This window comes from Zalophus californianus, chromosome 15 (genome assembly GCF_009762305.2).
Source record: "Zalophus californianus isolate mZalCal1 chromosome 15, mZalCal1.pri.v2, whole genome shotgun sequence".
NCBI lineage: Eukaryota > Metazoa > Chordata > Mammalia > Carnivora > Otariidae > Zalophus > Zalophus californianus.
The window spans coordinates 46,013,605-46,026,180 of NC_045609.1; the positions used below are offsets into that span (position 1 = coordinate 46,013,605).

Below are 12,576 nucleotides of genomic sequence, written 5' to 3' on the forward strand. Positions count from 1 at the left end.
CTAGCCTGGTGGGCCCTGAGCAGAGCCCGGAGAGCCATGCCGGGCCCTGAGACCAGGACAGGCCACAGAGATTGGTGCAGAAGAGACCTGGCCCTCTGAGGGTCTACGGTGCACAGTGACCGAGGAGGTCACCAGAGGAGACCAGGCCCCAACAGTGCTTGTGCTCTCTTCTCAGGCTCTGTTCTGACCTCTCCAGCAGCCAGAACCTCACCTTCTTTCCCAAGCCCATCTCTTGCTTCCCTTCTGGGATATCCTGCACCCTTTGCCATCCATTTTAGTCTTATTATTACCTCCCTAACTGGGCCCCAGGACTCCTTCTTAGGCCCTCTGTTCTTCCCCCTCCTTGTCAGTGGTTCTGAAACTTGGCTGCCCTTTGGAATCACTTGGGCACCTCCCACTCCAGAGACAAAAGCCCGAAGACCCCCACCTGCCCCTGCAGGATCCCTGGGCTCAGCAGCCCCATCCCTGGATCATCCACTGGGTCCCCCATTATGAGGACCCTGTCCTCATGCCAATTCTGGAGCCTCTCACCTGCCCACTTGTACCCACATTCTGCCCTTGTGCCTATTTCCCCCCCCTGAATGGCCTTTCCTCACTCCTGGGTAGATGTGGGCAGCTCACTGGCCCTGGATGTGGGCTTCCATGCCATCCGCAGTGACACCTATCTCTGGATTACCTGGCCAGAGATGGCTCGTGGTGACGCTGAGTCTGGCAAGAAGAGGGTGTCTGAAACCATGCTGCTCCTTGAGCCCTGATGAGTGAGCTCTGGCCTGGGGGTCAGACAGAACAGACAGCTAGGCACCCCCTGGGGTGCCTATCTGAATACTCTGTGCAAGCTCCTCCTGGGGGAAATCATGGTAGCCTGTCCTTCCCACAGCCTGGGCAGACGGTGTGAAGACCGCACCCAGCCACAAGGCTGGCAGAAGCTGGCCCAGTGCCTGGGGGTGCTGCGTACCTAGCCAGGCTGAGCTAGACTTCTCTTGAGCAATGTTATGATCTTTCTGTGGGCTGCCAAGATCCCCAGCTGCATATTTCACTCATGGCACAAAGGGTGATGGGAGCTGCTGTACTCCCACTCAGCTGAGAGTGGGCGTGGGAGGGTACCGCGTGGGCATGGAGGCCATGGGAGCCATGGGGCTGGTATGAAGCCAACACAAGCAGAGGGTGGCCTTCTCTGGAAAGGTGTGTGGGCCAAGGAAGGCGTTTTTAAGGAAGGAGGGGATTAGATGTATCTAAAGGCTCTTGGGGTGCAGAGAAGGAGTGAAGATGCAGGAGAGAGAACAGAACAGGGACACCAGTTCCATGAGAAGCAGGTGGGGAATGGGAGTCAGGGCATAAGCAGAGACTCTGACATTAGTTAGGAAGGAAAACCCAAACCCTCTGTTGTGACATTTAAGGGAAATGGGCTGGGAATGGGGGCATATCAGAAAAGAGAGGGCATTCCTTCCATGTGCTCTCAGGTTGTTTTTGTCCGGAGGCGATTGCAGGTGCTGAGTGTGGGGTGAAGTAGTGAGGTCAGAGGTAGGCAGAGGTTTGAAATCGTCATTGGGATAAACATTAACCTATGGCTGGTATCTATCTTGAATATTGATCATGGACTTGGAGTCACCCTGATGGGTTAGGCCTGAGTGAAGACACCACTGGTCCAGGAACACAGAGCTTGTTTTAACCAGTTGTGTACAGACCCAGGAACTCATTCTGTCCCATCCAGAGCGCTAGTTCTCCACCCTTGATCAGCCCCACCAGTCCTTCCAGAATCTTCTAGAGAGTCTGCTGACTCTCCCTCTTAGCAGACCACTCAGTGGGTTTCTCTCCTGGTGTCTGCTCTCTGGCCTGGTGAGTCAGCAAATGTGGCTTTGTTCCTTTGTGTGTTTGAGCTCCAGCGCCTTTGTTTTATTCTTTGACCACTGGGGATAAAAGAATGAGCTGCCATGGCTGTAGCTTCTCATTCTTTCCTCGTTTATTAATTTCCCGCTTCTGGTTTCCATCTCAGTCAACAGGGACGGCATCTGCAGATCTGTCTCTTGATTTAGTCCATTTTTTTCTCTTCAATTATGCCCAGTCATATTAGATTTCTAATTTAGTGCCACTTTAAAACTTTGATCGTCTTTAAACTCTGCCATTTTCATAATTAGTTGTTCTTGTCTTATAGTTTTTATTCCTTTATTTTGTTTGAACATTTCACACACTCTTATTTTAATTTCCCTTTTAGGTTGCTCTATTATCTCTACTTTCTGGGCCCTGAGTTTGTCTCTTTTATCTGCTGGCTTTCCTTGGCTAGATACCTAGGATTCTTTTCCCCCCTTGAGCTCCTCTTTAGCAGGAAATGTTTTCCATGAGAACCCCCAGTACTCTGGTTGGGGGAGGCATCCCAGAGGGACAAGGTCATGTTTGGTTTTGCTGGAAGCTGGAGATTCTGTTAGGTCCAGATGGACTTTAATGCTAGCTTCTCAGCTCAGGTTTCCCACACCACGCACACCACACTGCTGACTTGGGACCCTCATCTCCCACTGGAGCTTGGGGCACGTGGCCCTCCTCTGTGTCCTGGCTGGGGCTGGGGATGAGGATTTTTGTCCTGTTTCATGGGGGAGCATTGCCCTCAGCAGCTCTGACATAAAAGGAAGCAGATCCAGCTCTCTGCGTGCCTGAGAGCTGAGACTTCACCTCTCAACTCATCTGGTCAAGTTTCTTCTTCTTCTTCCTCCTCCTCTTCTTCTTACATTTCTGGCAACTAGAAAATGGCTTTTCTTATTTTTTAGCTGGAATTTGTGAAGCACTGAGGCTTCAGTGGAGATGGGTGGGCATTAACTTCGGAGGGCACCAGCCTGGCAGGGCTGTATGTTTTCCCCCAGTGGCGTTCAGTAGCCCAGGACAGGCACAAGAAAGGCAAACAATTGGTTTCATCCAGTTGACTCAGAGGTGTTACCCTGAGCGTGTGACACAAAGAAATGGGGCCAGGGAAGAGCAGCATATTGGAGTGAGATTGACCTAGGGGCTGGGCCTTGGGGCTGTGATGGAAAGAAAATGGGAATGACTATGGGTGGGAGGTCCTGATGGGGTTAAAAAACAATGGGGTGGGAGTACTAAGTCAATAAACTGGATGTGTACACGGTGTTGGCGAGAGGCAGGTGTCTCAATTGTGCGGTCAGTGGATCACAAGGCTCAGGGTGCGGTCAGGGGTAGGCAGGTGGCTTGCAGTGCAGGGAGGTGGAGGCTGAGAGGTCAAAGATAAGAGGTCATGACATTGGAGGGGACATCCCACGGAGGTCAAGGTTCGCTGGGCTAACAGCAGGCGTTGGGCTGCCTGGCTGTGTCAGCCGAGTATGAGGTCTATAGCCAAAGGGAAAGAGAGGGATGGCTGGGGGAAGAGGGCAGAGAGTGGCACAGCAGAGTGGCAGGGCTCTTCCCTGAGTCCTTGACAGTGAGCAGGGCCCATGCACTGGGGCCCACTGGGCTCCGGCACAGGGGCTGGAGCAGGCCACTGGCAGAGACCTAACCGCCCCAGCTGGGAGTCTGCTCTTAGAACAGGAGGCGATGTGGGAGGCCTGTGGGCTGGAAAAGTGCGTGCTGAGGGTTTAGGGCACTGCAAGGTCTCCCCCCCCCCCCCGCCCCCTGCCAAGTACTCTCCCATTTCTCCAGGTTTTAAAGAAATATCAGCAGTCTCCAGAAAAGGGAAAAACAGTGTCACCATTGACGGTGTGACAGAAAGTGACACCTAATGGACATGCAATTAACTAAGTGGTGACACAGAAGTCTCCGTATTTGTTCTACGGCTCTCTAACACTGATGGTTTAATGGGACTAGTAAACAAATGTAAGCTCTGAGCGCCATCTCCTGGAACAATCTACCACATCACACTGACCTCCCGTCATCCTCATGCCCATCCTCAATGAGGCGACTGAGCTCCTAATGCCCGAGGCTACAAGGCAGGAAGGCCCCTGGGGAGGGGTCACTGCAGGAAATGCACATCACCTCCTGTGCCTTCTGTCCCCTGAGCCCCCAGGGGACTTGCGCTGATTGAGCCCCAGCCCATCTTGGAGGGTGCTCCCGGCCCCGGCCCACCGAAGGCAGGGCCCCTGCCCCTAACCTTCTTCTCCTTTATGGCCTCCTGTCTGTGTGGCCAGCACCTCTCACCACCAACCATTTGCTCCCTGAGCCAGAGTTTGCTTCCCAGGGGTGTCCACCGCCCATGGGTAGCGGGAAAGAAAAAAATGTTCAGGATTTCTAGTTACAAGAAATTGCATTTTTGGATTTGAGAATCCCAGGTGACTTTTGGGCTCACAGGCTGCAACACTGGGCATTCTATATGCCGTTGGAGCCCCAGAATTTCCACAAGGGTCATGAACATGGGGCAGGGGCCCCCAGAATGTCGAGGCACCAACACACTCTTCTTCAGCTCTTCATTCGTCAAAGGAGATGATGAGTCCCCAAGGTCCCTCCCCGATCTTACTGTCTGACCTGAGTAATTGGGTCCCGACCCAGCATTGCCTCAAATTCCCAGGGAGCTGTCATGCAGGACCTGCCACGTGGGAGCCCTCACTGTGTGTGTGAGTGCAGGGCACTACGCACATCATCACGCTCAATCTCCACATAGCTGTCGTCTCTACAGAGGGGAGACTGACTTGCCTGTGGTCACCCAGCTTGTCCTTAACCACGGATCTTTTCACAGGATCCCCCATGTCCTCCAGAACCCACCACTTGAAAAGGGACTCCTGACAATATTAGTTGGTAAATGGCTGTTATGGGCTGAATTGTGTCCTTGCCAAATTAATCTGTGGATGCCCTAATCCCTTAGTACCTCGGAATGTGATTATTTGGAGATGGGGTCTTTAAAGAGATAATAAAATTAAATGAGGTCACTAGGGTGGGCTCTGTTCCAATATGACTGGTGTCCTCAAACAGGGGATGGGGACACGAACACACACAAAGTAGAGGCCTGTGAAGGCACAGGAGGAGATGGCCATTTACTGACCAAGGAGAGAGGCCTCAGCAAGAATGAGACCTGCAGACACCTTGGTCTTGGACTTCTAGCCTCCAGAATTGTAAGAAAATGAATTTCTGCTGTTTAAGCCGCCGAGTCTCTGGCACCTTGTTATGGCAGCCCGTGCAGGGTCCGCTGGATTGGAGACGCCCTGCACGTCCCGTCTGCGGCTAACTGAGCCCAGACTGCGCGCGAGGGACCAGACTTCTCTGTCTCTCCCCACTGCGCAAGCCCAGCCCCCCCTCCCCCGGCTGGCACAGGCCTGGGCTGTAGGTCAGAGGCAGCAGGCAGGCATGGGACCCTAAGAGAAGGGGCGGGTGCCGAGGGCAGGTGAGAGCAGACCCCAAGGGGCTCTTACTTGCTCACATGGCTCAGCTTCTTAGGGCATCAGGAAGACAAAGAAAGTGGGAGAAAGGATGTAGGGCAACAAGGGCGCCACTCGTTGAGGGACAGATGGATCAGGCTGCCCAGCATGTGGCAGACAACGTTGGAGGCACCTGCTCAGCCCGTGGTCACACCCTCCACCCTGCTCCCACACCCCATGCTGGGCCTCACAGCAGCCATGTGCCCACATGCACATCCTCCCCGCATCCACGCGACACTGGAGAGCAGCCAATCAACCTGAGCAGAGGACCAGCAACGGGACACTGGGGACCTTTGGGCAGCTAAGTGCACAGGGAGGAGGAGACAGGGGCGAGAGCGCGGGAGGGACAGAGCCCAGAGACCACAAGGCCCAGAGGAGGCCACGTTTGCAGGAGAGCCTGAAAGAGAAGGCATTGTTCCCACGGGCGTTCCAGGGCCTGCTCCCGCCGCGGCCTGGCTGCCTCTGGGACCACAGGTCCGGACCCACAGCTGGTGTCGTTCTCTTCTGCTGCTGTTTGGTGTGCGGTCAGGCTGTGGTCTCCTGCAGGGAGGGCCCTTCTGGCAGGATGTCTCCAACTTTTCCATGGAAATTCCTCCATTGACAGGGGACGTGAACAAGCGGAGGGCACACTCTGAAGTGGTCTCTGAAATTTTTGTGAGCTTTGTAGTTCATCTGAAAGATTCACAATTTCATGCTAGAATTCTTCATATTGAAGAGTGCAGATGTCGTATCCTCCGAGGGCCCCTCCTCCTCCAGCACTGGGCCAAAGTTCTGTCCTGCAGGAGGCCCTGCATGGCTGTCGCCAAGGCATCCAGTGCCAGCCTTCTGTCCTGGTGGCGCTGGCGAGGCTGGGTCCCGGGGCCCCTCACCACCCAGCCTCCCCTCTGGCAGGTGGCAATGGCCCCAGGCCTTTGTCCTCACTCCTTCTCCACTCTACTCCCTCTCTCTGAGACACTAAGCACCGCCCCTCAGGAGCTGCTGTCTTGACACAAGGTGGAAGACAGATGGACCTCAGACCACTTGTTTCCCACTGCAAACAGGCCGTACCAAGGGCGTGGCGACCTGCTTGGAGTGTGGAATGGGAAACAGGGAGAGCAAGGGAACTGAGTGGATGTTTCTGTAGACTACTTTACCCTGGGAGCGGATCACCGAGCACAGCACAGCGAGAAGCACCAGACAGTGCTTGAGAAACAAAGTTTCTTTCTGCCACCCTGCCTGCCTTGACATCCCGGGCCCGCTGCACGGACAAGGACAGGGGAGGAGTTGTTACGTGTGCACCTCCAACATGGAGGCGGGCGTGTGTGCACTGCGGCTTGCACGCTCATGAAGGAGGTCTGTGGCTGAGCCGGGTGGGGTCTGAGGGAGGCTCCTGGCTTCCAGAAGCACACGCGTCGGCCCAGGCTCGGAGGTCCACTCTGTGTCTACAGGGGCCACTTCACGTGACACCAAGAGGCACTCGGAAAATGTCTAAGGTAAGGAGTAAGCATTGCCCAGTATATTCCCCCTTGTACACCTTTCAGCTCAGGACAGATCAGATGTCAGACTTATTTTCTAAAAATGTCCTGCCCTGCCCAAAAACCTCGGGCAGGAGGCGGAGACAGGTGAACTGCAAGTCAGCTGTCAGTGGTGGGCTATGCCCCTTTCCCCTTTGAGAAGGCGAGGAGCTCCCGGTTGATGACAAGCCAGAAGATCTGCTGAGCTAGAACCTGGGACGACAGGGTGGGAGTGTGGGCCCGGGAAGGGGTCTCCAAAGAGACTCGCTTTTCCTGCTGCCTCCTGAAACTGTCAGCACCGGAAGAAAGGCAAGGGTCAGTGGCTGTGGGGGCGCCGGGGCAGGCCAATGTTCCTCTCAGATGTCCATGCCTACTTCCCTCCTCAGCTCAGGGATGAGGAAGGAGTGATGAGCCCTACTTCATATATATTGGCTAAAAGTAAGAAGGCTCTCAGTGTCCGTTAACGAACAGGCATGTTGGTTTCAGTCAGGACCATACCCTTCTCCACACAAGGTCACAGAGGCTCTGAGACGGGCGCCACCTTCTACATGGATATAACGTCAGAGCACGGAGCTAGTTTCAGAAAAGTGTCCTTGGACCTCTCAGGCCGGGGTCATGCTTTCACCAGTTACAGACAAAATACTCCACTTCTTGAGAAGAGATGAAATCTCTCTATACACTTTCATGTTGTTTTAACTCCCTTTATGTCCAATAAAAAAATGTTTCACACACTTTTCTTGGTATCATGAGCTCTTGGCCCATTTGTGCATGACCCGTAGGCACCAGCGGCTCAGTGAAGAACCAGTGGAACTCATCCCACGCTGCACAGGCATCCGTGACCTACCTGTCTGGACCCCTCCCCACGGGGCCACACAGGGGCGGGGCCACCTGCTAGCCAGGCATCTGGCGCCCCTCCTTACCACGCTCTGTGTTTACACTGCCCGTGGTTTTCACTCTTGTAACACCAGAGCGAACCAAAACATTGACTAGGGCCTCACATTCCATGAGGGACGTCATGGAGCAGTTGCTTGTTCTCTTTCAAGCACCTATATAGTTGCTCTGGAACGGGTCGTGGAACTGGGCCCCAGTGGAACTACCAAGTCCTGTGCCACAGGGTTAAGCCTCCTCTTCTACTTCCTCCATTTCGAGTTGGCTTATTTCTCTGAGACACCGTGTGCCTGGCATTTTGTGCCAGGAAAAGCCCTATTATAAACAGCTTGTGAGACTGTTGTGCTGGCGGACGTGCAAAGGGCCCACGATGGGGCAGGAGATGTTCTCTCTCACGGCTCCCATCCTGGCTGGTGGCGGGAAACAGATCTGGGGCCCAAGCCGTGACAGGACGGGGAGGTGGGGAAGGGGTTCACGAGAAAGAGCAGCTCCAGATACAAATGGTTTGGAGAGTTACACTGCAAACAATCTCCACATACGTATACACAGGCCACACCAGGAAAACCTTTTATTTTTTTTTAAAAATGATGGTCATCACTAACCAGCCACTTTAATCCATACAGATTAAAAACCCAAACCTGACATATTTTTCGCTATGTTTGTCTTACAGAAATTCCACTGAAAAGCATAATTAGGACATTCAAGGATATGAGGATGAAGGTGGAAAGGACTTTAATTTCCTATCAGTGTGGGTTGGAGATGACTGGTTATGGTCCTGCCGACAGCTAACGGCAAATAAGGGAGGGTTTACATTCTCGAGGGAAATGGAGAGGATCCTCTAAAGTTCTTCTGGGCTTAGGGACCATTTGGGGTGTCTGGAAAGAGAAGTTGCCCTGGCAGCTTGGTGAGCTTTAGGGGTGTTTGCCTCTTTCTAGGACACATGCAAAAGGTGGGTAACCAAACTATGAAAACCAAGAATGTGGAGTGAAGGAGGGGAGAGACTCTAGTCTTTCTCTCTGCATAAAGTTAGGGAACGAGACACAGTATCATATCCATATTTCAGAGACATTTGGGACTTTTTTCAAGGAGCAGAATTTGGCCAAAACCCCAGGCGTCGCAGCCCTTGGTGACAGATGAAGAGCTGGCTGTGGGAGGTGGGAGGCATCCATGTCTGCATCCAGAAGACACCAGGGTGCTTTGTCCTGGCAGGAGCAGCATAGACTGTATGTCTCACACAGTGGAGTGATGTTCTCCAGGTAACCAACTCGCTTGCTGATCAGCGACAGATTCCACCTCCTTTGACTGTAAACCAAGACTCGATACATATGTCTAATTCAGTGCACAAAGGGCTCTTAATAATCTTGGGGTTTTGGTGCGTTAGAGGCTGGGCTATGGGGGCGGGAGTGACAAAGTGGTTCCGCAGACTGCTCGGGTAGGGGGAGAGATCAGCGGCAGCATCCTGGAGGAGACCCGGGAGCACATGGGTGGAGAGTGTTGGTACTGTGAGCAGCAGCTGTTGAGGGGGAAGCATGTCTGGGTGGGTGGAAGGCAGATCTTTGGGCAGCAGGGCAACTGCCTGCAGGGGGACTTCACTAGGGTGAAGTTGAAGAACCGACCCTGTAGGGAAGAGAAGAGAGACAGTAGCTGAGGAACCACCGGAGCAGAAAGCTGTGGTTTCTCCAGCTGCTGGGCCTGCCGAACACCTTCTCTACTTAAGCCCGCGCTTTTCCTGTTGCCCAGAACCCCACTGATCGCCCTGCTGGATCTGTGGGGGCCTGCTGGTCTCCAGAAAACCCCTTCAGTCCCCAAAGGTGCTCCATGTAGTGGGCAGACTTGGGGCTTCTGTGAACCTGTCATTCATTCATTCAAAGGGTTACCTTGAGTTCCTGAGAGTCAAAAAGGGAGCCGACTGCTGCTTTCTCTTACTGAGACTGTCATCATCATCACTCTAATTTTAAAAATCCTTACGAACCCCTTAGAATGACCTTGGTTTTTCCCTCCTAATGTAGCCACATTAGAAAAACAACATACCTAAAACCCCTAAGACCCCTTGGATTTCTAAGTATGTTCTTTTTTTTTTTTTTTTAAAGATTTATTTATTTATTTATTAGAGAGAGAGAGAGAGAGAGCGCGCACAAGTAGGCAGAGAGGCAGGCAGAGGGAGAGGGAGAAGCAGGCTCCCTGCTGAGAAGGGAGCCTGACGCGGGGCTCGATCCCAGGACCCTGGGATCACGACCTGAGCCGAAGGCAGCCGCTTAACCAACTGAGCCACACAGGCACCCCTCTAAGTATGTTCTTAAGGAACCCAGGACACCTGGAGCCTGACCTTGTCCTTTTTCACACCCACAAGGATGTTGAGCCAATGAAACTTTCGGAAAATACGCACTTGGGAACCTGCACCCCTCTGTGCAGAGTGGAGCCGAGCCCAGAGATGGGCAAGGATTCCTCTCGGTGACTTTCCCTGGCGGACATACTTTGTAAACTGTCACTTTGTGGGCCACATTCTATGTAACATCACCTTAGTGTCCATCAAGTTAATATTTCATCTTTCATAGATAAGTATTTTTGCTTTCCCTGATCATAAAAGTAACACTTTCCCATTGCAGAGAACCCAGACAATACAGACAAACATGCATGAAGAAATAGAAGTTGCTTGTTTCCAACCACCCACAATGACCACTCTGAATAGAATCTTGAACTCTCTGCATATAGCAAGTTCTTTGATCATTTATTTAGCAATCCCTTTTATGATCTCTGCTCCCTAGCTGGCCATTCTCACCTCCAGACCCACAGCCCAGGCATGCGTTCTGCGGCCACCCTCCAGCTGGCTCCCCATATTATCCCTGCTCACCTTCCCTGCCTCCTTCTCCCCAGGTCTCCCCAGCCTCCAGGTCACGAGGCCCAGCCTCAGGGTCTACTTGGCCAGGGTCAGACCCTGTCCTGAGCCACCTGTGTCTCCGGTCACCTGTCCATTCTCACCTTCCTGTGCACCCATGGACCATCCAGGCCCTCAGGCTCCCTTTTAGGCCTACCCGACTATGTCTGTTCCCATGGTCACCTGGCTCTGCACACTCCTAGTCCAGGCTGCACAGGATCATCTCTGAGGAGATCCCCCATCTCCTACTTTGACCTGTGCCTCCCACTGCCAGGTGTGCTCTCCAGCACCAGGCTCCTGGCGTGGTGCCAAGCTGCCCTGCACGGACCCAGGCAACCCTAAGCTGTGCCCTCTACGCTCCTGAACCCTACGCTGTACCCCCCCGCTCCGCCTCTCCTTTTCACACATCCAGACCCACCCATTCTCAAATGCCACCTTTGTCACACCACATTCCCGAGCTGAATTCCAACACTGCAGTGCGTCTCTTCTCAATACTGTGGTCAGTCTGTCTCAGGCCCATGGGCAGGGCCTTGGTCATCTGGCAGGACCCTCACCATCCCTGCCCCAGGATCACATCAAAAACTCCTAAACTATTGTTAACTGTTTTCTTTTTGTGTGCGTGTGTTTGTGTGTGTGTGTGTATGTGTGTGTGTGTGTGTGTGTGTGTGTGTGTGTGTTTGTGCGTGAACTTAAAATCAGTTTTCCCTAAACATGTTTGTTACAATTCCTCTAAAGGAGAACTAAGCCCATGAGTTCCTCTGGGAGGAGTTGACAATGGGGTCTAGGTTTTTATGTTCTCAAATCTTCTTTTCTAGCACTGGGTAAAGGTCTGTGGTTTCATTACAGGTCAATATACTTGTGTGGTACAGGTACATGGATGTGTTGCTCTCGAGAATAGACTGGAATCTTTTATCTTTATTTCTAGTTTCTTTATTTCTGCTTATTTACTCCAGAACGCAAATAGATTATTCTAGACCGAGCAGCCGCTGTGGGAGCCCTCTGATTTGGTCAAGAGATGACTGTGGGGCACATGTGCTGAGGCCCATCCTCCCCCCAACGCCTGAGCCTGTCCCTGGGAGCTGCAGGCTGGATCTGCCATGGGTTGCTGGGAGGAGCGAGGGGTCCCATGTGGCGGGGGACCCTGGAGGGACACAGAGACCCTGAATCTGTGGTGCAAGTGTCAAGGGGTGAGTGGGGGGGTCTGGGGGCTGAGGGGCGTCTCCTTCCTCTCTGCCTTCCTACTATTTGATGATCGAAGCCAGTGACCAATCCCTTCTTCCATCATCTCCAGGCTGCCCAGTGAAGGGACTAACCTTGAATCTGCTGGCCAGTGGTGGCTTGCTAGCCCTAATCTCCAGTGCTTTGCAGTATTGGCTCCATTACTGCATTTCCTGCTGCTTCATGAGGAATGTGTGCGTGTGCGCGCATGTCCTTGCCCGTGCTTGGGCATGCCTCTGTGTGTGTGTGTGAGAGAGAGATTGTGTGAGTTCTGGGTCGGGGGAGGGAGGGTTGCCGAACGCTGGGGAGCCAGCTGCCGTCATAATCCCAGAGTTATCATCTGAGACCTTCCCAAAGTTCACTGGCTTGATAGTCGGCTGTCAAATTCAGCCTTCCTGGAGGAGTGAAGCCGTGTCCCAGCTTTGTCACACACCCCTCCCTGGTGGCACTCCCTCCATAGGTAGGGTCAAAGGCTCAGGAGCTCTGTGACCATTAATGTATCATAAGGCCCATCTGTATCCAGCTCTAATTGTTCTCTGGAGAAACTCTTTCCCAGCAAACATGCCCGAGGTCTATAATCAGCGTGTTAGGAAGGTAAGATATTGACATTCACAACTGTTTGCACGTCTAACACACTGCACTGTGAACAGAAATACATTCCACATGTTTCCCTATCACCCTGACAGTATGGTACACGGGTCAGAGCATGGACTTGGATGTGAGCCTCCCCCGGGGTCATTCATTGCCCTGTCATACC

The 12,576-nt window shown here is 53.1% G+C and overlaps 1 protein-coding gene across 4 annotated transcripts in view; it reads right to left on the minus strand.

Annotated features, from left to right (window-relative positions):
- Positions 1 to 8,911: 8,911 nt before the first annotated feature.
- The window catches only part of ANTXRL (ANTXR like), a 38,246-nt gene continuing 34,581 nt past the window's right edge, over positions 8,912 to 12,576 (minus strand). For all 4 annotated transcript variants that reach the window (XM_035724286.1, XM_035724285.1, XM_027594662.2 and 1 more), the window contains one exon: positions 8,912 to 9,343. In XM_035724286.1, the coding sequence (XP_035580179.1) occupies positions 9,116 to 9,343 (228 nt within the window). In that variant the 3' untranslated portion in view covers positions 8,912 to 9,115. The remainder of the gene's footprint in view (positions 9,344 to 12,576) is intronic.